At 43.3% G+C, this 27,317-nt stretch overlaps 1 protein-coding gene across 2 annotated transcripts in view; it reads left to right on the top strand.

The window, feature by feature from the left end:
- Positions 1-217: 217 nt before the first annotated feature.
- Positions 218-27,317, top strand: part of abcb7 (ATP-binding cassette, sub-family B (MDR/TAP), member 7) — a 54,978-nt gene continuing 27,878 nt past the window's right edge. The window contains exons 1-7 of one of the 2 annotated variants that reach the window (XM_017718811.2): positions 218-382; positions 8,531-8,608; positions 8,963-9,037; positions 15,932-16,051; positions 18,260-18,392; positions 25,509-25,777; positions 26,467-26,555. In XM_017718811.2, the coding sequence (XP_017574300.1) occupies positions 218-382; positions 8,531-8,608; positions 8,963-9,037; positions 15,932-16,051; positions 18,260-18,392; positions 25,509-25,777; positions 26,467-26,555 (929 nt within the window). Of the gene's footprint in view, positions 383-546; positions 637-8,530; positions 8,609-8,962; positions 9,038-15,931; positions 16,052-18,259; positions 18,393-25,508; positions 25,778-26,466; positions 26,556-27,317 lie in introns of those variants that run through there. The other variant, XM_017718814.2, reaches the window with a different exon arrangement.

Here is a 27,317-nt window from a genome sequence, read left to right on the forward strand (position 1 = left end):
TCAAAGTTAGCACTGACTTCAAGGGAGCAGTGAATTTAACACTAAAACTAAGGTGGGACTGCTTGTGAGGCAGCATTAAATTTAAGGTGGAACGCTTAGCAACATTTTAACATCCATCAGCAGTCTCCCTGACCCTGGTAGGGTGGTAGGCTGATATTGGGCAGCGGCCAAAGTTCCGGCAAACTTCCCCGCGTCTACGCGTGACTTTAACCTCGCCATGGCGCCGCTCTTGGTCCCGTTGCGGTGTGGACTCCACGTCCAGAAGCGCAGGTTAGCCCTTCTGCTCCAGCAGAGCAGCTCGTCTCGCGTTCGGAGCTATGATAACAGAACCGGGAAGACCGGCGCTGGTGGCGGTAAAAAGAGGCAGCGGAGCGCGTATCAGGTAAGCTAAGCTAACAGATGCGCTAGCCGGGCTACAGAGCCACACACTGGCGGGTTAGCCTAGCTGCTAACACGCTAGCAGCAGAGTTCGGCGGCGCGCTGTGAATGTGGTTCCCGTCGACAGGGCGGCTGGTTAGAGCGCAGAGAGGAAGGTTCGGTGGTTTCGAACCCGGGTCCTGTCAGGAACCGACTTAAGTTCGCGGTAAAGCGGAGTTGACGTTAACGTTAGCCAACTGGCTAACCTGGCTGTCTGAGGTAAATTTGCCGGGTTAGCCAACCAGCTAACCAGCGACCTTCTTTCGTGTGTTGCTAAAAAGCGTCGGACCTCGTAAAAGGTGTTTGTACTCAGTGTTTATGTTCGGTGGTTCGAGCATTCATGCTTCGTTCTTGGGGATCTAGTTAGCTGGACAGACAGCACCGAGGTTCGGGTTCTGAGAGTGGCGTTATTGCCCGAAACACGGTGTAAACAGCGAGCACCGTTTTCATGTTGGGGTCGTTATATCGTGTCCCAGCTGAGGCGATGACTACGCTGGACGTTCTCAGCGTCTGTTCTTTGCATTTAATGCAGTTTATCTGGCGTCTGGTGGAAGTTTGCGCACTTCCAAAAAGGCAGAGGTGTCCACAGATGGCATGCACAGGCTAGTCCTGAGCGAAGAGCCGTGATATGCGCCGGAATTCCCAGGTGTCTTATCTGTTCCTAACCCTGTGACCTTGATAAAAGGGTGGAATTGCTCATTAACTCAATACGTGGCGCTGCGTTCGATATGATGTGCTCGTTAACTAACTACCTCCTTCAGGGATGACTACGGGCTGGACCCAAAGACGAGCTGATGGGTTGGGCTGCGATCTAGCTGTGCTGTTATTTCAGCTGTATCACTTCGCTGAGACGCCGTTGCTAAGCAACGACTCTGACAGCTGTAGGAGACGCTGGAGTCATCTGAGCGCTTTCACTTCTTACTTTGCCACAAACAGAAAACGGACACTGATAAGATCACGTCTGACCGACAGCCGATTTGGTCCGACTTTGAAGACGAGACGACACTAAATTCCCAAACTGTCGTCACCACTGAGCAGCTTTTCAGTCGGCAGCTGTGACAGAAGAACAGCTGAACAACCTGGAATCAGCCAGAAATTAACCCAACACCATTCGCCAGACATGTCGGACCAAGTCGGACTGAGCCGTAAAACTGACCCAATAAAAACAGAAAAGCTGCTCAGTGGAGACGACAGTTTGGGAATTTAGTGTAAGGAGCTGGAGAACTAACTGCCAGCTGAGCAGCGAGTGGGCGGAGCTCGTTACTCTGACATAGCAACGAGCTGCTCGTTAAGGAGCTCTAATTAGGAGGAAGGAACTGAACATTAAAACATATTAAAGCCGTGTTCACGGCCAGTTTATTCATTTCTTACTGTATTTATTTAACTGCTGTATTAAAGCAGTAGAGCACTCGAGGAGGGAGTTATCACCAATAACATCACGGCTGGGATGATCTACGGACACCACATCACAGCTGGGATGGTATTTCTCGACAACACACTCCCTTTGTGTTCTAATAGGGAGTGAATACCCTTGCCATAGTGTGTTGCCAGGTCCATGGCTGTCGTAACAATAGCAACAAAAAACTTTTGTAAGCGACATTAAGCTTTTGTAGTAAGTAGCACTGTCTCTCTAGACTAGGTCCAGTTAGAGAAAATGACTGTCAAAGGTCCGAAACATCATATCTAACCTGCGTCGTTACTCGGAGCAATATACGGTTTACTGAAGTAGCCGAGTAGGAATATCAGATCAAATAAAGTCCAGTTCGGTCAGATTTCAACAACATTTACTGAATATCAGATCAAATAAAGTCCAGTTCGGTCGGATTTCAACAACATTTACTGAATATCAGATCAAATAAAGTCCAGTTCGGTCAGATTTCAACAACATTTACTGAATATCAGATCAAATAAAGTCCAGTTCGGTCAGATTTCAACAACATTTACTGAATATCAGATCAAATAAAGTCCAGTTCGGTCAGATTTCAACAACATTTACTGAACATCAGATCAAATAAAGTCCAGTTCGGTCAGATTTCAACAACATTTACTGAACATCAGATCAAATAAAGTCCAGTTCGGTCAGATTTCAACAACATTTACTGAACATCAGATCAAATAAAGTCCAGATCGGTCAGATTTCAACAACATTTACTGAACATCAGATCAAATAAAGTCCAGTTCGGTCAGATTTCAACAACATTTACTGAACATCAGATCAAATAAAGTCCAGTTCGGTCAGATTTCAACAACATTTACTGTCAGTTTTCTCTTTTTAGATCACGTCATGTGGAATAACTTCCCTCTGACTCACTTTCTTCTCTGACTGCTGTTTCTCGCCTCGTCCCTCCCCTGTGTGGCGTCGCTGACTCGAGTCTCAGAGCTCACCGTAATGCACAGATCTGATTGGCTGAGTAAACGTAGACACTGAGCTACTGCGCCGTAACATTTAATCGAGTAGATGGTACAAAAGATGCAGACACCTCCACAGATGAAGTAACGTTGGCATTAATTGTGTGACCTTCTTGCTATTTTTATGCTTTAATCTCCTGTGATGTGTGGACTGATGCAGTATTTAAATATCATTAAAGGGGGCTGGAGATGTTGTGGGCAGTAACATATAAGCAGTACTCAATTATAATGGCTGTGTCCCAATTCAGAGGCTGCATTTGAAGGCAGACTGCGGCGTGACTAGACTGTCCCATTTAGAAGGCTCCTTCACATGCATCCAAGAACTGTGTCCTTTTTCATGGCAATGAATGACCATGGAATGTATTAATTTGTCTGTATCGGACCAGCAGTATACAAAGTACACAAACCCTGTACCTGAGTTAAAGTCGAGACACCCAAGGTAAAATATTCCTCCAGTAAAAGTAGAAGTTCCTCCCTTTAGACCTCCACTTGAGTAAAAGTACTAAAGTATTTCCCTTCAAATGTACTTAAGTATAAAGTAAAAGTACTAAAAGAGTAATTCTGGCTCTGATCTGGTCCTGTTATCATTTTTATAACCAGACTGGCTTCATGAACTCATTTCAGGTGAAAGTCCTCCAGCGTCTCTCTTGGTAAACCAGTCTTTTAATAGAACGTCATTAATTAGTGACGCTGACGTCTATTAAAATGATCAGAAGCACAAAACACTGAAGGTAAACAGTTTCCATCAGGGAGAACCGAGTGGCTCTGAAATCACTTTTTACACACAAGCAAAGTTTCAGTTTCAGATTTATTTACAACTTAGTTCCAAGTTTAAGTTGAATAAAAACTGGCTTTAAACTCAGGATCACAGATGAGCTCCTTTACTATGTTGATCTGTAGGCGTCTGTTCATAAACATAAACCAGCCCAAACTCATTTACTATAAAATGAAATGGAGTTTGTAGAAATTCAGAAAAAAGCCGCGTCAGTCTCGACTGCATATGTGGACATATTTCTATATTGAGCTCTATTTACACAAAGTTAGGTTAGTTCATCATTTATGTTGAACAGACTCTCCCAAAGTTTTACGCTGCTGCGCTGACGTTGAACCGCGTGCTGCACTGGGTCGGTATGACCAACAGGTCAAAACCAGCTCTAAACAAAGTGACCGCTGGGCCCTGATTGGTGCTCTGGCTTTGCGCTTCTTTCGTTTTGACATGTTACGTTTTTATACACACAGAAACCAAAAGGAACGACAGATTTCTCAAAATGTAGGAGGAAAAAGTCGGATATTAGACTCTGAAATGTAGTGGAGTGAAAGGAGAAAGTCCAGAACGGAGAAACTTCAGTACAGATACACCAAAAATACTAAAGTACAGAAAATAATTACATTTACTTTCCACCACTGTATCAAACTGACTTCTTCTGGATATCTTGATCACCTGTTTGCCGACTTAATGTCAACGATATTGTCGCCGGATGCTTTTTTCAGGTCTATAAAACAGCAGTTTAGATATGCAGCCCACCTGTAAAGCAGCTACGGTGTGTGTCATCGTGCAGGGATTCTCGAAGCTGGAAATGATGTAGAAACGGTTTTGTCCTCCTTAAGGGCATAACATGGACATCTGGAGCCGATACAGTCATAAAAATTTAAGACCGATGTTCGTAATTAGAACTGATTCATGTTGTGTTCATGACCATGTGGGAAACTTGTAACGTTTCACTCAGTGCCCAGAGATACCTGGATGATTGGAAAGTCATTTTGCTTTTGATATGCCCACAGCAGCCGAGCAAGTGCTGACATACAGCAATCAGGCAGAAGATGATGACCACCTCCTCGTTTCTCCGCTCATTGTCCATCTGATCAGCTCCACTTACTGTATAGCTGCACTCTGTAGTTCTACAGTTACAGACTGTAGTCCATCTGTTTCTCTGATACTCTGTTACCCTGTTCTTCAGTGGTCAGGACCCCCATGGACCCTAACAGAGCAGGTACTATTTGGGTGGTGGGTCATTCTCAGCACTGCAGTAACACTGACGTGGTGGTGGTGTTAGTGTGTGTTGTGCTGGTCTGAGTGGATCAGACACAGCAGTGCTGCTGGAGTTTTTAAACACCTCAGTGTTGCTGCTGGACTGAGAATCGTCCACCAACCAAAAATATCCAGCCAGCAGCGTCCTGTGGGCAGCGTCCTGTGGGCAGCGTCCTGTGGGCAGCGTCCTGTGGGCAGCGTCCTGTGACCACTGATGAAGGACTAGAGGATGACCAACACAAACTGTACAGCAGCAGATGAGCTGTCGTCTCTGACTTTACATCTACAAGGTGGACCGACAAGGTAGGAGTGTCTAATAGAGTGGACAGTGAGTGGACACAGTGTTTAAAAACTCTAGCACCACTGCTGCGTCTGATCCACTTGTACCAGTGCAACACACACTAACACACCACCACCACGTCAGTGTTACTGCAGTGCTGAGAATGACCCACCACCCAAATAGTACCTGCTCTGTGAGGGTCCATGGGGGTCCTGACCACTGAAGAACAGGGTAACAGAGTATCAGAGAAACAGATGGACTACAGTCTGTAACTGTAACTAACACATGGAAGGATTGAGTGCTGACCATTAAAGCACGGACAAAACAAACACAGTGCTGCGGACCAGGTTTGAGAACGTCTAGTCTTTTAGTTCTCTGTTCTAGCTATCAGTCTGAGGATTAGAGGAACACGAACTCGACCCGACCTCTCAGATTCATAGCAAAACAGGTCATTAGGTCACCACATTGTTCTGTAATTACAGAGTTCACCTTTAATTTTTGCAAACCATCAGTCTCATTTGTTTGTGTGTTTACTACATTGTGTATTTGCTCGGTTCTGATTGCTGAATTATCTGTATATACTAACGCTATCGAGCGTTTTTGTGTGTGTCGTCGCATCTAGAAAAATCGTCTCCTCTTGTTTTGTGAGAGACACGGTATTCAAATGGTCCACATGCTGTAGTGTTTTTGCTGCATTAAGACTTAATTGCCTTTTCAGTGGCAACGAGGAGCTCAACTAAACCCATATCACTGTCGCATTGTCACATGGTGACAGCTGTCAAAGCAAACATTTGTCGTATTTCGCAACTTGTAGTGAGAGATAAGGCTGAAAAGCGATCCCTCCCTTCCTCCCTCCCTCCCTCCCTCCCTCTCTGGACCGCATTATGTGGCCACACAGCTTGTGACAGGATCAGACTGAAATCCTGACACACAGACTTTCCGTCTCAACGTGACGTGGCTTTTAATTATAATTTACAACCCAAGTTGAATTGAATATTCATGCAGTGACCTCTACTTCAATATTTAGGCCAATGTAATGATGTTTTCTTTAAGAATAGCCATGTTTGTTGGCCTTGTTGTGTAGTTTTGTTTGCTTTTCTGAGTCACGGTACGTTTGAGAGGGATCGCTGATCTAGAACCGGGTAAAGCTGTCGGACTGACGTCAACAGAAGACGGAGGGGGGGAAACCAGAATTGATCCAGTCCAGTCCTGTGACCGATTGGTTTGCAGGAAAACAGCCAAGTTAAAGTAGAGCAGTTCCAGCCCTGGACGTTTTAGAAGTAGGGAAAGTTCCACTGATCCCAGTCTGAAATAATTTCAGTGTTTTCCAAACAGCTGTCTTGTCCTGGTGGTTAGTTAAATCATGACAACTGTGAATGATCTAGAGGCATTTACAGCTGATTTCTGGGGCCCGAAACAAACTACGCAAGGAGGCGAATGACGGCGTTCGGCCAACGAGCTGCAAACGCTCAGTCAAACTCGCACGTTCCTGCATTGCTGTGGAGGTTAAAACACTCAGTACTGAAGGGGGCGATAGAGTACAAGTCAGAGAAAGATCTACCGTTTACTGTTAATCAGTTTCTCTCTCCCTCCCTTTATTTGAGGCCCTGAGCGACGTCGGTCGCCACATGGGAGCCACCAGAGCTGCTAGTGTCACCAGAGCTTTATCTCTGTTGGCTGATCTGCACCGTTTTGACCACCGTGGAGTTTCATGCTGTACAACGTTGTGCAAACCTCACCTTCATGAACTGACCCTCCTCCTCCTGCTGCTGCTGCAAGACTAATTAACTGTGGCTCCACCCGTTTTTCCCTGTTTTTTATTCCAATATTTCATACCAACGCTGTTGGCTGTCCGGTGTGGCCCAGAGGAGGATGGGTTCCCCTTCTGAGTCTTGGTTCCTCTCAGTGTTTCTTCCTCTGGTTCTTTGGGAGTTTTTCCTTGCCACGGTCACCACTGGCGACGTTCATGGGGGCTCGGACCCGGACTTTTCTGTGAAGTTGCTTTGGGACAAATAAACTTTGACTGGACTTTGACTAATATTCCAAAAACCTTAACATGCGATAACTAATCGTGTTTTCTGCCGTCTTTGTGTGAGACTCAACTGCTCGTCTGCTATGGCAGTTGAGAAACATGCTGGCGGTACAAGACCGCTTGGGTGTTGTTTTAGCGCCCCCTGCTGTAACGCTCAGAATGCAGCTTGTGCTTGCTTCACATTGAAAAGAACATTTTTGAATGCAACTACACGTGAAACCCCGTCGGTATTCGTGTCCTTGTTTGAAGTATGTTTCGAGCCTGACGCTGCAAAACAGGTTTTTTTCTAATATATAAGGCACATGGGTATGACTTTGAAAATCTCTTGCAGTTTCAAATTTGTCCTGCAGGGAGAGCTATTAGCACACAAGTCACCATGAATCTGCACCAGAAGGAGCTCATTAGCTCGTGTTTGCAGTAACATCTATTAAAATGACAGGTGAAGGAAGTAGTTTTCAAAAGATGTTGGATTATTCAGTTTTGTGATATTTAATGTTTGACTGGTAAACTTTTTAGTTGTCAAAGATTTTCATTAAAACAGTTAATATTCAATGTAGAGAGTAGAAAGTATAGAAAGAAATGAAAATATGTCAAAGCTTCAGCAGACAGTGTGTATTTGGGGAGGATGGGTGGAGATTTAATCGATAATCATGTTGTTTTTTTACATTTTTTATATATATATACTCTGTGTGTGTGTGTGTGTGTGTGTGTATATAAAATCTAGAAATTTTGTTTATTCAAATATTAACACTTTTCTCAGCAAATAAACACAAACTACAGAAATAAATAGATTTTGAAAATGTGTCTTGGGTTTCGCTCAGTACTGTAAATCAGTGCTTTCAGTTTTTCTTTATTGTTCCATATTTTGTTGTAGCTATAAAACTCATTTATTATTAATGTTTCACATGCACCTCTGGCTAAAGGAGATCTTGAGGATTACAGGAGGGAAAATCTGTGATAACTAAAACGTAGATTACCTGTGAGCTCAGTGAAGTCGGATATAGACTGGATAATTGGAAAACAGGCAATGGTTTAAATCACTGTTGGTGGAAGAAAACCTGGTATCTCCAAAGTGGTCACTTTACAGGAGAAGGAAAAAACCTACTTTACTCTTAACATAAGGTACGGGAAGCTTATCTTAACTGACTTTTTTCCCAAGGCATTTTAGGCCGTTTCTTTTGGTCCATTCTTCGTGAAAGTTATATACAATTTAAAGGGCGACAGGCGTTTTCAGATTATGTCAAACTCCCGACAACAGCGATAAGAAGCTTTGGCTTGGACTTTTCATTGCAGAGCCTTAGAGTCTAGCACTAGGTGTTACCTGTACTGTAGCATCTCTTACTGTTTTCCTGTTTTCTTCTAGTTGCTGGGTCCAAATCTGGCATCATCAACATGGGCATCAAGTCGGGGGAGCAGTCAGCAGATGCTGGAAGCTGCAAAAGTAAGCTTGATGAAAGCCAGCATGATATGATAAGTAAATTCCAGGTGGAGCTGGAGAAGTGGTTTCAAAGGCCTGTGGATTCTGAAAGTATGCAGGGAATTGGTCTTTGATTTAGTTTTTTCTTTCATCTGCAGACCAGACTTTGTCTCTTCTGACCTTGCAATTTATACAGTCCTTATAAATCACTCAAAGTGCACTCTAAATCATTACTTATCCTGTAAAAGGGCAAGACTTTCATTTTTCGTATACCTAGTGGTTGCTGTCCTGAAGCATCCTTGACATCCAACATTAATTGCATACTGACCATTTTACCTGTAGCATGAAGAAAACAGTATTTCTACTTTTGCGTTTCAGCATTTGCAGATACCAGAGAGAGCCTGCTGGCACGGCCATGCTGGTGGAGGCCTGAGTGCAGATCCCAAAAATGTGGTAAGGTTGTTTTTACATGTTTTACAGTTGTATTGCAATGGCTTATAATTGCATAACAGCAAAAACTCATTTTATCTTTTGTTCCTCATTAGGGCTGTTAAGATTTACCATATTAAACTGGATTATTAAATTTGGAGAGGAAAAAAATCTAGATTAAAATCTACCTTCTTTTTGGGAAGGTAGGCAGTCGTGGGTTTGATCCCCAGAGCCGACAGCACATGACTGATGTGTCCTTGGGCAAGACACCTAACCCCCAACTGCTTCCTGGGCGCTGTGGATAGGGCTGCCCACCAAGTGTGCTCACTGCCCCCTTAGTGTGTGTGTGTGTGTGTGCTCGCTAGTGTGTATGTGGTGTTTCACACTGTTGCACTGAGGGGTTAAATGCAGAGGTGAAATTTCCCCGTTGTGGGACTAATAAGGGTCACTTAATCTTAAAATTGGCAGTGATTAAGTGATTAAGGAGTGGGTGAAATGGCAAAAATCCATCACAAAAACATCAGAATACTTCAAGACGGTTTAATCATACATTATATCCATCACAATATTTAAAAAAATCTTTAAATAAAAATAGAAAACTTAGGAAGGTACATGAAATACTAATAATAACGGAAGGCAGTGATTTACTGAATTAGTGGATATATTGGGCAAAGAATGTTGGAGATGGAGCTGCCGGGTAGAAGGAGAAGAGGTGGACCTCAGAGAAGGTTTATGGATGTAGTGAAGGTGGACATGGAGATGGTTGGTGTGAAAGTAGAGGAGGCAGTGGATAGGGCGAGATGGAGGCAGATGATCCGCTGTGGCGACCCCTAAAGGGAGCAGCCGAAAGAAGAAGAAGAGTGATTTACTAAATTGTTTTACCTGCATCAAAACCAGAACAGTACTTAATAATTGTTTGGACAGAAAAGCCCAGTTGATCCAGTGTTCAAAACCGATTGAACTCGCGATCTCCTGATGACGGGGCCCATGCTTAGGCGGTTGTGCCACTCGGGAGCCCGAAGCAGATTTTTTATTAATCTTTTGTTGTACAAGTCTTCAGCTGCACCTTTGTAACGCACCACATTTTTAACGAAAGTCAAGTCCGACTTGTAGGCAGGCCAGTTTATGTTTTTATATGTTTATATGTCTTTCTGCCTGAATTGTGCCTTTACAGATGTGCCTTTTACCCATGCCATGGGCACTAATACACCCCCACACCATAACAGGTTCCAGATTTTGAACCATAAACAGTCTGAAAGGTTGGCTCAACGCACGTTTCCAATGTGAAACAGTTCATCTCCGGTGAGATGGAACCCAGAGAAGTCGGCAGCGTTTCTGGACATTTTTGACACATGACTTTGCTTCTATTGTACAGTCTTAACTTTAACTTATGGAAGCAGTGACGAATCAAAGAAGCATGTTGGGTTTTAATGCAGTGCCGGCTGAGGAATTGAAGGTTATGGGCATTCGGTTGTGGTTCTCAGCCTTGCCTTTATGCACAGAGGTTTCTCTGGATTCCTGGAATCTTTTGATGAGATGCACCATAGAGCATGAAATACCTGAAATCCTTTCTTGTTGAGGTACATTGTTGTTAAACTGTTGGATTATCTGCTGATGCATTTTTTGGCAGAGTGACGAGACTCCGTGCATCCTGGCTCATAAAGGACTCGGCCTTTGCTGGATGCTCCTTTTATACTCTAGAATGATTGCCTCAAATATTTAACATGGTGGTTTTTTTTTTGTTTGTTTTTTTTAACCATTTCTCCACATTCATATCTTAAATGGCCCCATCCCAGTTTCTTTGGCACATGCTGCAACATCAATATAAAATAAAAATAATGAAAAATGTAAGACTTAAAATATCTCGTCTTCATACTCGTTTTAAATACGGGTAAAACTGGGTTTACAAATCATTGCCCTCTGTTTTTGTTTGCATTTTACAAAAGAACTATATGGAATTGAGGTTTGTAGTTTTTTTCAAACATGAAAGTGAGTGCATCTACATGCATTTAATAATCTGATGACTGTAGAAAGTCAGATTTAATCAGGTAATGGGGAAACTCCAGGTCTGCATGAGTCAGACTGTAATTGGATTTCTGCTTTGCAACCAGCCAATAAAGCCCCAGAAGTCCTGATGTAAACATAATGTAAAACTTCAAAGTCATGCTGCAGCTTTTTTTGTAAACATTGTGCCACTTTACCTGAAAATGTGAACATGCATCATCTAGAACAGAAAGTGCTAATAGGCGGACTGTGGTCCGGACCCAGACTCTGTCCTATGCAGACCTGGAACTATAATGTGGAGAATTATTTAATTTTGATGGGGTGGTCCTGTTGTAATTGGCGTAACCTTTCTAGCCTTTACAGTAGCTTTAGCAGCCGGAGACTCGCAGACCAATCACACGCACTGTAAATATCACACGTGGCGCTGCTCAGCCAATCAGATCTGTGCATTACGATGAGCTCTGAGACTCGAGTGAGTGACGCCTCACAGGGGAGGGACGAGGCGAGAAACAGCAGTCAGAGAAGAAAGTGAGTCAGAGGGAAGTTATTCCACACGACGTGATCTAAAAAGAGAAAACTGACAGTAAATGTTGTTGAAATCTGACCGAACTGGACTTTATTTGATCCGATGTTCAGTAAATGTTGGTGAAATCTGACCGAACTGGACTTTATTTGATCTGATGTTCAGTAAATGTTTGTGAAATCTGACCGAACTGGACTTTATTTGATCTGATGTTCAGTAAATGTTGGTGAAATCTGACCGAACTGGACTTTATTTGATCTGATGTTCAGTAAATGTTGGTGAAATCTGACCGAACTGGACTTTATTTGATCTGATGTTCAGTAAATGTTGGTGAAATCTGACCGAACTGGACTTTATTTGATCCGATGTTCAGTAAATGTTGGTGAAATCTGACCGAACTGGACTTTATTTGATCCGATGTTCAGTAAATGTTGGTGAAATCTGACCGAACTGGACTTTATTTGATCTGATGTTCAGTAAATGTTGGTGAAATCTGACCCAACTGGACTTTATTTGATCTGATGTTCAGTAAATGTTGGTGAAATCTGACCCAACTGGACTTTATTTGATCCGATGTTCAGTAAATGTTGTTGAAATCTGACCGAACTGGACTTTATTTGATCTGATGTTCAGTAAATGTTGGTGAAATCTGACCCAACTGGACTTTATTTGATCTGATGTTCAGTAAATGTTGGTGAAATCTGACTGAACTTAAGAAATTTCTTAATCTGATTTCTAGATCGGAGTGTGATGTTTACAGGACCGTTTGAATAATCAGGTGATCTGATTATTGAGTGCACGTAAACGCTATGCGAATAGAGCCAAGTGAGCCTGGTATGTCTCATGATAATGAACCATATGCTGTATCCTTGACAGTGACTGTCAGTGGTTTGGACAGGTTTACATAAAGGATGTAATGGTCTGAGTCTACAGACCTCATCCGTGTTTATCGCTGAAAAGAATGGCCTGATGTCCTCTGTCAGGGTATGTTGGCGATCATAATGATACGGAATAATAGATCAGAGGATCTGTTGGTCTAAGTTCAATATTAGATGTTTTTTTTTCTGCATAACCAGCCGTATTGCACTAAAAACAAACTGAATTTCTTCTCATGCAGTGCTGTGACAACTAAGTGAAGCCTACCCCCGCCCCCTCTCCGCCCCCCCCCTTTTTCTACCCGTAATGTTGCCTAGTTGGATGTGACCAAGCACAGGTGTCGGCTATTTTTAATTTGATTCACTTTGTTCCTGTGCCATACCGCCAGCGCCTCATTTTTATGTTACCATATTGACAGGATTAGAGGAGTTTACTCATATTTTTGAGACAGTCATGGCAGCAGGTGGTTGGACAGAGTAAACAGGCCGGTTGGCACACACAGTGTGCGAGCGAGTGGGCTTGGTGGAAGCTCTGGGGAGCGGCGCTGCGTGGGATGCCAGGCAGCGTCTCCACGGCCACCTGCAGCGGCTGCTGCTGCCGCTGCTGGCCTGCTTGCCCTCGCAGCCTGGGCCATATGATGCCCTGTCCCCCAGCTGTCTGTGTGGTTTTATAAAGTGGCCTCCCAAACTTGTCCAAGACCACCTGAAGAACTCAGCCGAGCCGAAAACAGTTCACAGATTAATATTCATTATTTCAATCACTGAACCTGATTAGCTTTAGCTGATTACCCCATTGCCGAGCTGGTCTTGGCTTCCCTGTAGACCGTTCACCTCAGCTCTGGCGTTCAGTGTATTTACGGTGTAGAGATGTGCTGCTCTGTAATGTGTTTAGTGTTGTGTTATAAGTCATTATATTCAGTGTTGTGTGCGTCTGGACTGTGACTGTATTTAGAACATTCTTCTGTCTATTCTTGTTCATCCCTACGTGGTCACGTCTCTCACACCGGTCACTTGTCGTGTATAGGATGAGCCTAATCTTGGCATCAATCCAGCTATAAAACCGCATCAGCCCAGTGTCTTAAGGGCTGGCTAGGTGTCTGGTAACGAATAGACTTCACTTCTCCAGACATACGGCTGGTCCCCTGACTAAGTTGGGGTTTGGATTCTTCAAAAACAATATTTTTATAATAAAACAGTTTCACTCAACTCCAAATATATAACGACAATAGTTGCAGCATCGATATTAAGCCTGTTTAGGGCTTTGGGTGCTGAAATACTGAAAGACTCCGACCGAATGATCTCTGTTGGAGGTGAGGGCTTTGACAGCGCTGGGGCCAGTTTACCGGTTCTACTCTACTTGAAAAGCTGAGGAGGGAAGAAGCCACAGAGCAGTAACCAGCTGTATTGTTGGAAGATTGCAGCCTTTTTCGACTGTTGAATCTCCCTGGTTTAGGAGCGATCATTTGTTTTATCCCTCTATGGCAGGGGTGCACAACTCCGGTCCTGGAGGGCACCAGAGGTCCAGCACAGTTTGGAGGTTCCCCTCAAACACGCCCGCTTAACCTGGCAGTTAACTTGTGCACCCCTGCTTTGTGGCATCCTGACTGCCTAGTATGTGGTAGAAAAAGAAAATTATATAAATTTTTTTTGTCACAATTAGCAAAAAGGTATCGTTGTGGTATCAATATTGAATTGAAAGTATCGTATCGGTATTGAAGATTTTCAAACGATACCCAGCCCTAAGTGTAGATAATAGTATGGCATACATTGTTAGAAACCACTTAAGCAAGTCTATTATATAATATTATATAGATTATATAATACATATAATTATATTTACATGTTGAATTTCTTATTTTATACTCCAGCAGCTTTAGTTAAACGCTGCTTTACTGACAGATGGGATTCAGTCCTTGTTTGTCTCAACAGCAGAAACTCGGTCTTAAGTAATGAAGCCTTTTTTTAATGTTTTTGTTATTCTAATTATGATGATGTGTTCAGTCGGTGTTGTTCTCATAATGTTAAGCAGGGAGTGACTCACTTTTCCTACAGGCGCAACTGTCAAACGTTGTGCCCCATTACCAGGAGATCACTAAAAAATGGTAATTATCAGCACTTCAGTACTTATCCATTAAAACCGTGGTTCATCCGTGTTGCTTGATACTTTCGCACACTGATTTAATCGAATGGACTTTTGGGACTCAGGCATGCAGATGGCAGTGCTAGTTAATGGGGTGTTGGCCTTTATTTATTAGCAACATTTGGGTCTTGACGTTAAGATTTTTTTGATGACTTGTAAAACCACATTTTACATGACTGAAGGCCAAAAACACCTGAGTAACCAGCTGCTTCTCACTGAGGGCCACACAGTAGGCAGAACATCCCTTGCTCTTCAACTTGGCTCAGCCAGTCAGATTCATCAGTTCAAGTGGCAAGACTTTCATTCCCTCTTAGACTCTTACAGGTTAGCGTTAGACTGTTTTCTCAAAACATTATTATTATTATTATTATTATTATTATCATCATTATCATCATTTATCATTATTTTTATGATCATGATCATTATCATTATTATTATTGTTACCATTATCATTATTATTACCATCATCATATCATTATTATTATTATTATTAACATTTTCATTGTTATTATCATGATCATTGTCAGTATTATTACTATTATCATTATGATCATCATTTTCACTATTATCATTACCAGTATTATTGCCATTATCATAATTATAGTTATAATTATCATTATTTTGATTATCATCATTTATTATTATCGTCATTATCATCGTTATCGTTATTTTCTTTATCACTATTCATTATCATTATTTTCATTATCATTCATTATTATCATTATAATTATCATTTATCATTATCGTCATTATCTTTATTAAATTGGGAAATCTTACATACTAAAATATAATTCCCGCAATTAGAAGTTGAATTTAATTTTTTCCCTTTTTTATAGTGAAAACCTTTTCTGATGAAGAACCTTCGTCACTGCCGTAGCGACTTTATGAATAGCGCTGCAGGTTTTGCATGACGTTGTGCTGTTAATGAATCCGTATGCCTGTAAACGCGTCGCATAGTGGATGATGGAAGTGCTTTTGGTTGAACACGGTTTCGACAGTGTAGGCAGTCTTGGAGGCCGTCAGCGCTGCGCAGAGAAACATTTACTCATCCACACTCTTTAGCATGCAGGATTCAGCCCATCAGCTAATTATCAAGCCCTTCATGAGTTGAATTAGGGGTGTTGGAGAAGGGAAAATGCTAAAATCCACGCTGCTGTGGTCCCTCCACGGCCGGAGTTTGACACCCATGTTCTAAAACGTACGCAGTCCAATTACAGTCCGAAGTGCTAACCAGTCTAACGGAGTTGCTGCTTTTAGGTTGCTTTTGCCGACTTCCTAGCTTTATATATGGCCTGCCACAGTGAATAGAGAGGAAAGAAATGCTTTAGAGAAATTTAACTTGGCTTTTCTCTTTTTCTTTTTCTGTCTTTCCCCAGCTGAAGGAGGTGAACTCGACAAAGATTCTCTCGGCGATGATGTCATATGTTTGGCCCAAAGATCGGCCGGACCTGCGAGCTCGAGTGGCCATTTCGCTCGGCCTGCTCGCCGGAGCCAAGGTGGGTTAACGTCATGAGAGGAGGGTCATTGCTGTGTCATTTCCAGTGGCGTAGTGGCTGACGGCTGTGACCAAGTGCTTCAGGCCCGTCTGATGTGCTGACATTTGTATTGTTTCAGAACGGAGAGATTTTCCCAGGTTCAGAAATGGATTTCCACGGCTCTCTGCTGGAAATTAAAAAAGCCTTTTGTTTTTTGACTCGTGACTACGAACAAAAGGTTAAAAAGCCGCCCCAACACTTTAATCGGGGAGAGTCGCGCTTTTGTCAGATTTCGACAGCACCTTTTTCAGGGGCACTTCAGAATTTCAGTGATCGCAAGGCCAACTTAACAAAGGAAAACACTATCATTTGTGTGTTGTTTGTGCTCCGTGGTATAATTCGTCACTAATTTGCACCCAGAGGAAGACTGACAGGTCTGCAGTTCCCCCGAGTTCGGTTCCCCTTCTCACTCAGCGTGAATCTCTCGACACGCAAATGACCCGCTGCTGCTGATGCACGCTACACTGCATTGTTCTCCGTTGACGAGGCTGCTTATAGCGAATACATATCGGCGTATTATCATGTCACGTAGGTTGGAGCGTAGCGATTTTGCCCTTGGCTGGGCCGCCGTCCTGCAGACGTGGGCGCCGAATGCGAACGGAGGGGGGAATTCATCCTCCAGAATCGGCTAACGGCTGCCTCCGCCCGGAGCATCTCCCACCCGTGCCCCCTTTATCTGCCACCCGTGGTTCAGGAGAGGTCGAATCTGGAAAGAGAGATAAAGATTGACAAGTGTGCGGTGCACAGATAACCCCCCTCCGCTCCAACAGCCTGTTTGGGGCTCTGCCACCTTATCACACTGGGCGGAATCGAACGCGAGAGAGGAATGTCCGCCACGTTGCGTCATTAAAGCAAAGAATCGCCCAGAAAAGTCTCAGAATCCTCCAAATCGGCAGGACGGTGTGGAGTTTTCTCTTTTTATAGGCCTGTAGAAGGTTATTCTCGTGCCAGCCTGAACGAGAAGTCAGACTCATAATTAAAGCTGGTTTGGATCAAGTGATCCGCTGACTTGCTCTTTATGGAAAAGGGCATTGCTATAGACACCAGGGATGAACCGAAGTGAGACTTGAAAGTAAAGTTATTAGCAAGGTGTTGGCAGCTCATTCTCTGTTTTCTTACAAATTGGCCTTCATTGCAGTAATTGGTAAGCCAGAAATCCCTGCTTTCCGCTGCTGCGCCAAGAACTCCGTTATCTCCCAGGTTCATCTTTACCTGCAGCACCGTCACATGCCTGAATAAGGTCACAGGTCACAGTCCAGCTTTGCAACTTTGTGACCGATTTATGGTGTGTGTGTGTGTGTGTGTGTGTGTGTGTGTGTGTGTGTGTGTGTGAGATCTGTTTGGCTATCAGAGTACTGGAGCTTACCAGGGGAAAGTTCTGCTGCCCATCTGTAGTGAACCCACACTCTGAAACCTCTCAGTCGCCAAACAGCATCACAGCGACGTGGAGAGTTTTATTTTATTTCCGTGTTTTATGTGTTTGAATAACTGACAAATATGGAAAAGATGGTTTTCCTTTTCCTTTCAGAAAACACGGCTGCACTCAACAATAACTTTTCAAATTTAAACCATAAGACGCCTCATCCTCTATTAATGAAGCACAAATGTGGGATTAACTCACTGATTTGAGTGTTTTAGAACCCACACCGTCTACAGCTTCCCTATTTGTTGATGTCAGTTGTGATATTAAATGTGACTCCTGAGGGTTAAAGAGGGAAAACGAGGTTGGGGGGGGGGAGGAGGAGGAGATGCTGCCATTCACCTGAAATTCCATCTCTCTCTGCCCTGGTCACATGGCACATGAAGGTTAAACTAAAGTGGGGGAGGAAAATTAAGGGGAAATGGTGTGCTGCACCCATTCCGGCCCATCTAATGCGCTGCGGCGCCCAGCACGGCAGCCGAGCAGCTGTCCCCGAGCTTTTAATTAGCTTTAATAACCATTTCAATTCCATTAGTGGATGCATCAACCAACTCATTTCCCGATCTGTCTAGAGGAGCGCGCACAAAACAGCCTGCTCCTAATGCAGTGCCTCGAAATTATCAGCGTGTTCCCTGAGCTCACTCTGTCTCAGCCTTTTCTCTCTCCCTCTTCTTTTCTCCCTGTCTTTTTGTTTTTTATTAATTTTATGTTTTTTTTTCTTTTCTTCCTCTTTTTGGCTCATGTTCCAGATGACCAACGTGATGGTGCCCTTCATGTTTAAATATGCAGTGGACGGCCTGAACCAGATGTCGGGACACATGTTGAACCTGAGTGACGCGCCAAACACGGTGGCCACCATGGCAACGGCAGTTTTGATTGGCTGTGAGTACCCCCCCCCCCCCCCCCCCCCCCCTTTTTTTTTTTTTCCCTTGGCAGGTGTTTGACTTCATCTCAGGAAAGATGCTGCATGTTATGAGTGGGGTGACCTTTTTTTCTGGAAAAGATTCCCAGTGCTGCTTTTCAAACCTTTCACTGCTTCTGCGGTGACTTGACACATCTGCCTCCTAAGCTGCTAATTCAGTTTGTGGTGGCGACTTGATTAACGTCGACTGAATCAAGTCTCTGCCGAGTCTCGCTTTTGTCTAAGTGCCCGCCGCCGCAGTACCTGTGGGGCCGAGAAACCTCGGATGTGGTTCTGAATCACAAACACGCGTTCAGCGCTGCGGACGCCTGCTAAGCTCTCTCTCTCTCTCTCTCTCTCTCTCTCTCTCTCTCTCTCTCTCTCTCTCTCTCTCTCTCTCTCTCTCTGTCTCTCTCTCTCTGTCTCTGTCTCTCTCTCTCTCTCTCTCTCTCTCTCTCTCTCTCTCTCTCTCTCTCTCTCTCTCTCTCTCTCTCTCTCTGTGTCTCTCTCTCTCTCTCTCTCTCTCTCTCTCTCTCTCTCTCTCTCTCTCTCTCTCTCTGTCTCTGTCTCTCTCTCTGTCTCTCTCTCTCTCTCTCTTTCTCTCTTTCTTTCTGTCTCTTTCTTTCTGTCTCTCTCTTTCTTTCTGTCTCTCTCTTTCTGTCTGTCTCTTTCTTTCTGTCTCTCTCTCTCTCTCTCTCTCTCTCTCTCTCTCTCTCTCTCTCTCTCTCTCTCTCTCTCTCTCTCTCTCTCTCTCTCTCTGTCTCTCTCTCTCTCTCTCTCTCTCTCTCTCTCTCTCTCTCTCTCTCTCTCTCTCTCTGTCTCTCTCTTTCTTTCTGTCTCTTTCTTTCTGTCTCTCTCTTTCTTTCTGTCTCTCTCTCTGTCTCTCTGTCTCTGTCTCTTTCTTTCTCTCTCTCTCTCTCTCTCTCTCTCTCTCTCTCTCTCTCTCTCTCTCTCTCTCTCTGTCTTTCTCTCTTTCTTTCTGTGTCTCTCTTTCTTTCTGTCTCTCTCTTTCTTTCTGTGTCTCTCTTTTTCTTTCTGTCTCTCTGTTTCTCTCTCTCTCTCTCTCTCTCTCTCTCTCTCTCTCTCTCTCTCTCTCTCTCTCTCTCTCTCTCTCTCTCGGCTCGTATTTCGCCTGCTTCCTCTTCTGTGCTTTTAATCTTTCATGAACAGGGTAGGCCGAAGCTTTTTGTCCCGGTGGGCGAAATGTAATCTGAGCATCGAGCCGAGGGCCATGAAATAACAAGAAAATCCGCCAGAAAATAGTCAGAGATTTTAGCCGTACGAAACACTGTCATCGAAAATTAATGTCGCCCCATCACCCAAATTCAAACCTCAGGCTACCGCTTGAGCGGGCCTGCTTGGGAGAGCAGGTGACATGCGTCGAAGACTTGACACCATCGGTGAATTTGGTGCACTTGCTTGCGTGCGGTTTCTCGAAGAAAATAAAACAAACTTAATGAGTAATGGTAACCATTGCTTTGCAAGTCATTGTAGCATGCAGTCAAAACGTACTGTCAGTTCTCCCTGTAAGCTGCGGATTTAATGAGACCCATTAGGTCCTGCGCACACACACCATTAATTGGAGCTCTCTGCCTGAGCCTCGGCAGATAGGATGTTTTTGTGCCGTAAGCCGCAACTTACCTGAGCAAAAATTTGCCTTTGTCGATAAGGCGCACAGGACACAAAAGATTGAACGCTTGAGGCGAAAGGATTTATTCTGCTAGCACCAAATTCATTTTTCAGGGCCAGGGAAGCGTTTGTGTTCACAAAGCACGTCAGAGTGCTCTTTCAGGAAAGCAGTAACGCTGCGTTTTATGATGGCATGAGTAAGATTATTATTCGGTGAACATCCGAATCTGTTCTCTGGTCTGCAGTCCTGCTCCAGCACTTTTCGCGAGCACACTCACACAATAAAGCCCTATTGGAGCTGGATTAGTTTTGCCTGGGCATGTGCTGCAATGTTGAATGATTGATTACCAATGGAATACTTGTTTTTAATCCAGTTTGAATCTGTAGCGAATTACTTCAGTAATAGTGCTCCAGGATTAATTTGGCCACACGGTAATGGATCGACAAACCTGGTAATAGACAGCACCTCTGTTTTTTGGAGACGAGGCTAACTGCTAAAATGAAGAATGGTTAAAAGACACGTTTGGGGCTCTGAAGTGGTGCAGCCATCTAAGTGTTGGCCCTGTGATCAGGAGATCGTGAGTTCAGTTCCTGGTGATGCTGCAGCCGTCTGTGGCCGGGAGTGGCCTTACTCTCGCTGTCGACACCCCCGCCCCCCCCAGTGCTGGCCAGCGCAGGAATCTGTTAGCTGATGCAACAGAACTGGTGTTTGGCACTTTCCACGAAGCGCGTTCGGCTGTCCAATAACGTTGCGTTAGCGACAGTTTGGCAGAAGGTGCGGTGGCTCGCTTCGCAGGTCTCCAAGGAAGCCTGTGCTAGCTTTCACCCTAGAGCTGGTAGCATTGTGTGATTGGGGGGGGGTCCTGACTTGGATTAGTTTCTTCCGCATCCAGTTCCATTCAGAGTAGTTTGGTGTCAAATTGTGACATCTTTAAACGGATGGGGATGAGAACCAGGGGTCGCAATTATAGCAAATAGAGACACTCTATTTACAATCCAAGCTGGCCAATAAGACGCATCCTCTGAGTTTTTGTATGTAATGTTAAAATGAAGGAAACTAGTTGTAAATGTCAAAAATCTGAGTGAATATCTTATTTAAAAATATGGTAATCTGGTTAGTAATATTATTTTGTTCTGTGTTGACTTTCAGTGAATAGTGACACTTCGTTTTAACAGCTTACTGCTGGGTCAGAAGAATATTGGCATTTTTAGCATAGATCTGAATGGTTTCTGTCCAGAGAAGTAAATGCAGAATCCTGGAGCAGAAGCGAGAAGTTCCCAGTCTGTTTACAAATTAAAAATGCTTTACGATAAAATCGTTATTAGCCACCATTATTTTTAAATTTAAGTACTTTTTTTTTTTACAGGTTGTTCCTGTTGTCATACGTTCTGTGAATAATATTGTTTAATCTCGGCTTTTCATTTTATATTCGTGTGATTTTTCTAATCCTCCTAAAACTACGAGAGCCTGAAGATGTTTCCGGATGGAGGGGAGGCAGAAGAGTCTGGATGTGGGAGCTGCAGTGTAGTTTTAATGAGCCTAAGGTGGTGCGTGGCACAGCTGAGCGCACAGAGACAACAGAGGAAGCCACTGTCATTGCCGTCCTCATCACGCCACGTTTCCAGCAGCTCCGCTGTTCAGCGCTAATTTACTCCGTCTGACCTGTGGCAGTGAGAAGCCCCCCTTTTCCGCTCGTGAAAGCGTGCAGTGACGTGATGCCTCACCTTGTTATCAGAGCAGAAAGGGCAAGAGCCGGTTTATTTTAGGAAAATTTCCTGCGATATCGCCTGGTGATCTATTTGTAGCAGCACTATTGCGAAGCACTACCTGCACACGGAGTGAATTTGGTCTTTTGTATCTTAGAAAGTTGTTTTTCTTAAAAAAAAAAAAAACATAGAGGAGCAAAAAATGTATTTTAGTTACTGGAGCTGCAGCAGGGTAAGGCAAGTATATTTAAATGGCACCTTTCAAGCAGTGCTGTAATTCATAGTGCTTTACAAGTGAGAATGCAGAGTAAGAGTTGTTTTAAATAAAGTAAAATTTATGCAAATATAAAAACAAGAACAAAACAATACAATTAAGACCATCATTAAATTAAAAATTAAATAGAAATTAAATTAGGATAGTCAAATTGAAAAATAAGTTAGATTAGGATTTTAAAAAAAAAATTCCATTTGCATAGCAAAACAAATTAAATGTAAAATAGTTGTTTATGCTCTGTAGTGTTCTGGGTTTATTTTTCCATCCATCAGTGATTTTCTCACTATATTAGACAGTATGCATTATGAAAATCTGTGGAGCTCACACATTTTTAGCTAGCCTAGTTATTGATCGATAGGCTAATAAATAAACCTCTCGCAGACTTTTATGGTTAAGCACTTACCTCAGTTGGTTGTCAAACAAGGGAGCTTCGAGTATCTTTTATGAAAGACAACTCCGCAGGTACCTAGTTGTCATGTAGTGCAGTGTAAAACACGAGGAGATGATAAAACTGAAATATTTGGCTTATGTAGTGATCAACATCCTTGTGCCGCAAGCAGGAGATGAGGGTTCGATTCCCCGTCCGGGCAGGAATGCAACCAACGGTATATTTCCCCTTTAGCTCTTATCTCTCCAAATAAGAGTGTGTGGAACAATCGGAAGAAAACCTCTCATCTCCAAAATGGTAACTTTACAGGAGAAGAATAAACCTACTTTACTTTTAATGTAAGTCAATGGAACCAGAATTTTTCCAGGTCATTTTGGGCCGTTTCTTTTCATGGAATTTACATACAGTGTAAAGGGTGAGAGGCTTTTTGAAATGGTCAGAAACTTGGAAAATGGCAGCAGTGGAGATTCTTCTGAAATGCTTTTAAAAGTGAGCATGGCGCATTTCGAACCAAAGGACAGTCACAGACGTTTGAACACAAAACGGATGCCGGAGATATTCCTGGCCTTATTCCAGCCTCAGAAAATTAACCAAACGGAGGTGCTTGGTAAGATACCTTGGCAGGTCAGCTCTCTTTACCCTTTGCCTTATTCCCCTCATCTGGTGTGTTTGAGTAATCCGAACTCTCTATTGTAGTGATGGTTTGAAGGCAGGTAGACGGGTTATATGACTGCAAGAAGATATTCCACGGCCTGGCAGTAGCATTGGCATACTTCTGTATTTGATGCTGCCTTCGGGTCCCCCTCAGGAATTCCGAGGTCATAAGTACGACATGATTTGTGTTCAAGTGTTTTGGGTCAGAAACGAGATGAACACACTGTAATTAATGCTTACTACAACAAAATTATGAAATAAGTAATGTTTTAATCCAGATAGAAGCATCGTGTAACGTGCTTATCGCTGCTGTCGGAAGAAAAACTTCTATCTCCCATTTTTCAGTTTTTTTATATCATCTGAAAATGCCTGCTGCGCTTTACATTGAGTGTAAATTTCGTGAAGAATGGACCAAAATAAATGGCCCAAAATGACCTCTGGTTCCATTGGCTTACGTTTAATGTAAAGTAGGTTTTTCTTTCTCCTGTTAAGTCACCGTTTTGGAGATACAAGGTTTTGTTGCCAACACCGGCGTTATGTTTGTGTTATGTATGGATGATTTTAACCTGCAGTGATAATATATGGCTGCTGAATACCTGAAATTTAAACAGTTTAGAATACAAATCAGGGGCTGCCGTGGCTTCTTTACTAACATGCCTCTAAACTGGAAACGCGGAGCTCGCCGAAAAAAAGTTTCCTTCTCATAAACACAATATTTCTGACATGAGAAGGCAGCCTAATTATATAAACCCCAGTACTTGTAGTCCTTCCACATTTCCTACCACTTTCAAGAGATGTCATCAGAAGGAAATCTCTCCCCGTGGGAGGCGAGTAGGCATGTGCACAACATGATTTAATGGTGAAATTTTTCTTTTTGGCTAAAATCATGCTTTAAGATTACAGTCAGGTTAGGTGTAGGTCTAGACCAGGGGTTTTCAGCCTTCTCCACACCAAGGCCCAGATGTGTATAGCTACAAAGCATAACGGCCCACAGGAAAACTAGAATCAACTGTTTTAAATACAACTTTATTCTTCTTTTCTTAAATGCTGATGCTGAAAACCTGAAATTTAGGTCCTGGAAAAGGTCAGACTGGCCATCCTGCTCATCAGTAGGTTTACAAAATTTGCAGGTATGTGAACAAATACATGGTACAAATACAAGGTAACATTTGGATGTAGATTAGTCTTTAGATTTGAACGTTTTTGTGATTTATTTAAAAGCCCAGTCCACTCACTGGGCTTGGGTTAGTGTCGTCACAGTCAACAGTGGCCTCTTAATTGATATCTGCTGCTTTGTCTTTAGTTTAGCAAGGCGAATTTAACCACTGAAGCTTGGCCAACAGACGCTCCGCAGCGATCCGGGAGTGGAAATCAAATGCATGTCTTTGGCATTATTTTATCGCTATTATTTTTAGTAGCAGCTTGTGCTCAGTGTCTAAAGAGTCGTTAAAACGGGCGAAATGCAGACCTCACAGCGCCGTCGTGCCTCTTGAAGAGAGGGAAAGTCGGCTCTGGTGATTCCCTTATTTAATCACGGCCCACTTTTCCAGCAGGACCGAGCCCTGCGCAGCTTCTGCCGGACCAGTTCAGCTGTTTGCTGCAGACCCAAATACGGGTGGAGTGATCAGTTCACACCAAACAAAGGGCCTCGAGAAACTTCTCCATCTCTGCGGCTGCGTTGTCTCACACTGACGTTTAATTGGCCTGCAACTTTTTTTTACTGTATCTCTGTAATAATATTTATATTGATTATCATGTGAAAACGTTTCGTTTATTGATTTTTTTTTTTTTTTTTTTTTTTTTTTTTTTTTATTGTTAATCTTTTTCCCACTTTTTTTTATTACTTAAAGTGACATTACCAGCCCACTACCAAATACTGCCTCCCCCTGAGTACAGGTCTGCGGACCACTAGAGGGTGCCTTGCGGCGCACTGGTGGTCCGCAGTGCAATGTTGACAAACCCTGGTCTAGACAATGCTTACACTATCTAGAATATGTCCAAAAAAACGTTGCTTTGAGGATTTGACTTCCTTCATCCACAAGCGTTGGTGAGATCAGGTGCTGATGTCAGATGATTAGTTCTGGATCATAAACACCACTTCAGTCATCCCAAAGGTATTAGATGGAGCTCTGTCACTCCGGAAAACTTGCTCTGCTCCACAGCCCAATGCTGGGAAGCTTTACCTCCCTGTAGCTCACTCTTGGTTTTGGACATGTTGGCTTTAGTCTCTGAGTATGGCTCTCCAGAGTGTCCCATACTAACAGCAATGGTTTTCCATGGACAGTGAACATCTATGTCAGCAGTTGATGCATCCTAAAGGCGCCTAATTAGAAGTGGTATTGGGACACTTTTGGATTTGTAAGTGTGCATATAATGCATACGGGACATATCCATGACCCACATCCTGACAAGCTATAAAAATAAACCTGTGTTTGTGTGCCTCAGATGGCGTGTCGCGGGCTGGAGCAGCTCTCTTTAATGAGCTGAGGAATGCTGTGTTTGGGAAGGTGGCCCAGAGCTCCATCAGGAGGATCGCCAAAAACGTCTTCCTGCACCTGCACAACCTGGATCTAGGCTTCCACCTGAGCCGGCAGACCGGCGCGCTGTCCAAGGCCATTGACAGGGGTACGCGGGGCATCAGCTTCGTCCTCAGCGCACTGGTCTTCAACCTAGGGCCCACAGTTTTCGAGATGGCACTGGTCAGCAGCATCCTGGTAAGTCAGTCAGGAAGATGTGTGCGGTGGCTGATATTTTCTTCTGTGTTTTTTACATTGCAGGTAATGGCACTGTTTGACATGGTGTATATAAATTGGACAAAAATTGGAAAGCTGAGGCCAAAAAAAGTGCTAAACTATCAAATGATTTTATTTTAGATGCCATTAAGGAGTCCCCTTGTCCAAATATGAGAAGCAGTTTCTTTTTTAGAAACAAAATATCAAGCATTCTAACTTTCAAACACGTTTTAACACTCATTCAGTCTGATGTGTCCAGACTTTTGACTGGTACTGAATATTCCTTAAGCTGGATTGAGCCGTCTGACAGTTTTTATTAGTCTGTGCTAATGTATTGCTGTTGAACATCACACATGCACACACTACGAACCCCACTAGGGATGTAAGTGATTAACCTCCTCAGGTTCATCACCTTCAAGTCCTTTAATGACGTCTATGGCCATATGACTGAAGCATTAACTCCAGTCGTTCCTTTATTTTGTCCATTTGTAACACTCAATTTAATGGGCATAATCGCAAAATGGAAGTGTGTTAAGTGCTGCATGAAATGACTGCGACTGCTTTTTACTCAGCCGGATTAGGCCAAGACGGGCATTTCCTCTGAACTCCGTATGTCACGGCCTGTGTAAACGTGCCGCTGTTTAATGAAATGCTGTTCGTCTTTTTGACAGTATTATAAATGCGGTGGTCAGTTTGCACTCGTTACTATGGGGACCTTGGCAGCCTACACAATGTTCACCATCGCAGTTACGCAGTGGAGGTACAGTATGATATTAAAAATTGCAAGCATGTAATTCTTGTCCGTTTGTTTGGTCTTGCTTCTGCATTGTTGTTGTTGTTGTTGTTGTTGTTGCTGCTTCCTCCTGACCACCAGAGGCAGTGTGCAAGCACAATGCGCAAGAGGTTGGATTGCTCACCTCGAATTATTCAAAGGCTACTGGATTGGAAGGCTACTGCAGATTCCCCAGGCTAGCTCCATGTTTCGAGGGATGTCCTGATCAAGTTTATTTTTTGGCCCCAGTCCTTATCTGAGTCGTTTAGTGAAATTAAAAGCCCAATTCGTTTTAGGCAAGATGAGATGAGATTTGATTCGATTCGATTCAACTTGGTCATTGTGCAGAGAACAAGTACAGAGCCAATGAAATAGAGAGATATATAGATGATATAGATACCCTGGTTCACAATGACTGACTACAGATGTACATTCTGTCTCATAATAATGCCAAGTAACATAAAATAAAAAGTCATTCTCCATCGCAGTAAAATAAAGCTCTGCTGACACTAAATGGTCTTGAATGCTGCTAATTCACCCCCCCAACCCTGAAAACTGGCACGCAGACTTCGTCACACAGCAACGCAGACAACATTCTCGCCTAGCTAGTAGCCAATGAAAAGACAGAGAGAGATTTTAGACGAACATCGATGATTTGGAGACGAATGGGTTTGCTTGTATTTAAAATCTCTCCGCCTCGCAAAGAAATTAGAAAGACATTACGCACCATGTCTGTTTATCCTGTGTAGA

Source organism: Pygocentrus nattereri, chromosome 8 (genome assembly GCF_015220715.1).
Source record: "Pygocentrus nattereri isolate fPygNat1 chromosome 8, fPygNat1.pri, whole genome shotgun sequence".
Classification (NCBI taxonomy): domain Eukaryota; kingdom Metazoa; phylum Chordata; class Actinopteri; order Characiformes; family Serrasalmidae; genus Pygocentrus; species Pygocentrus nattereri.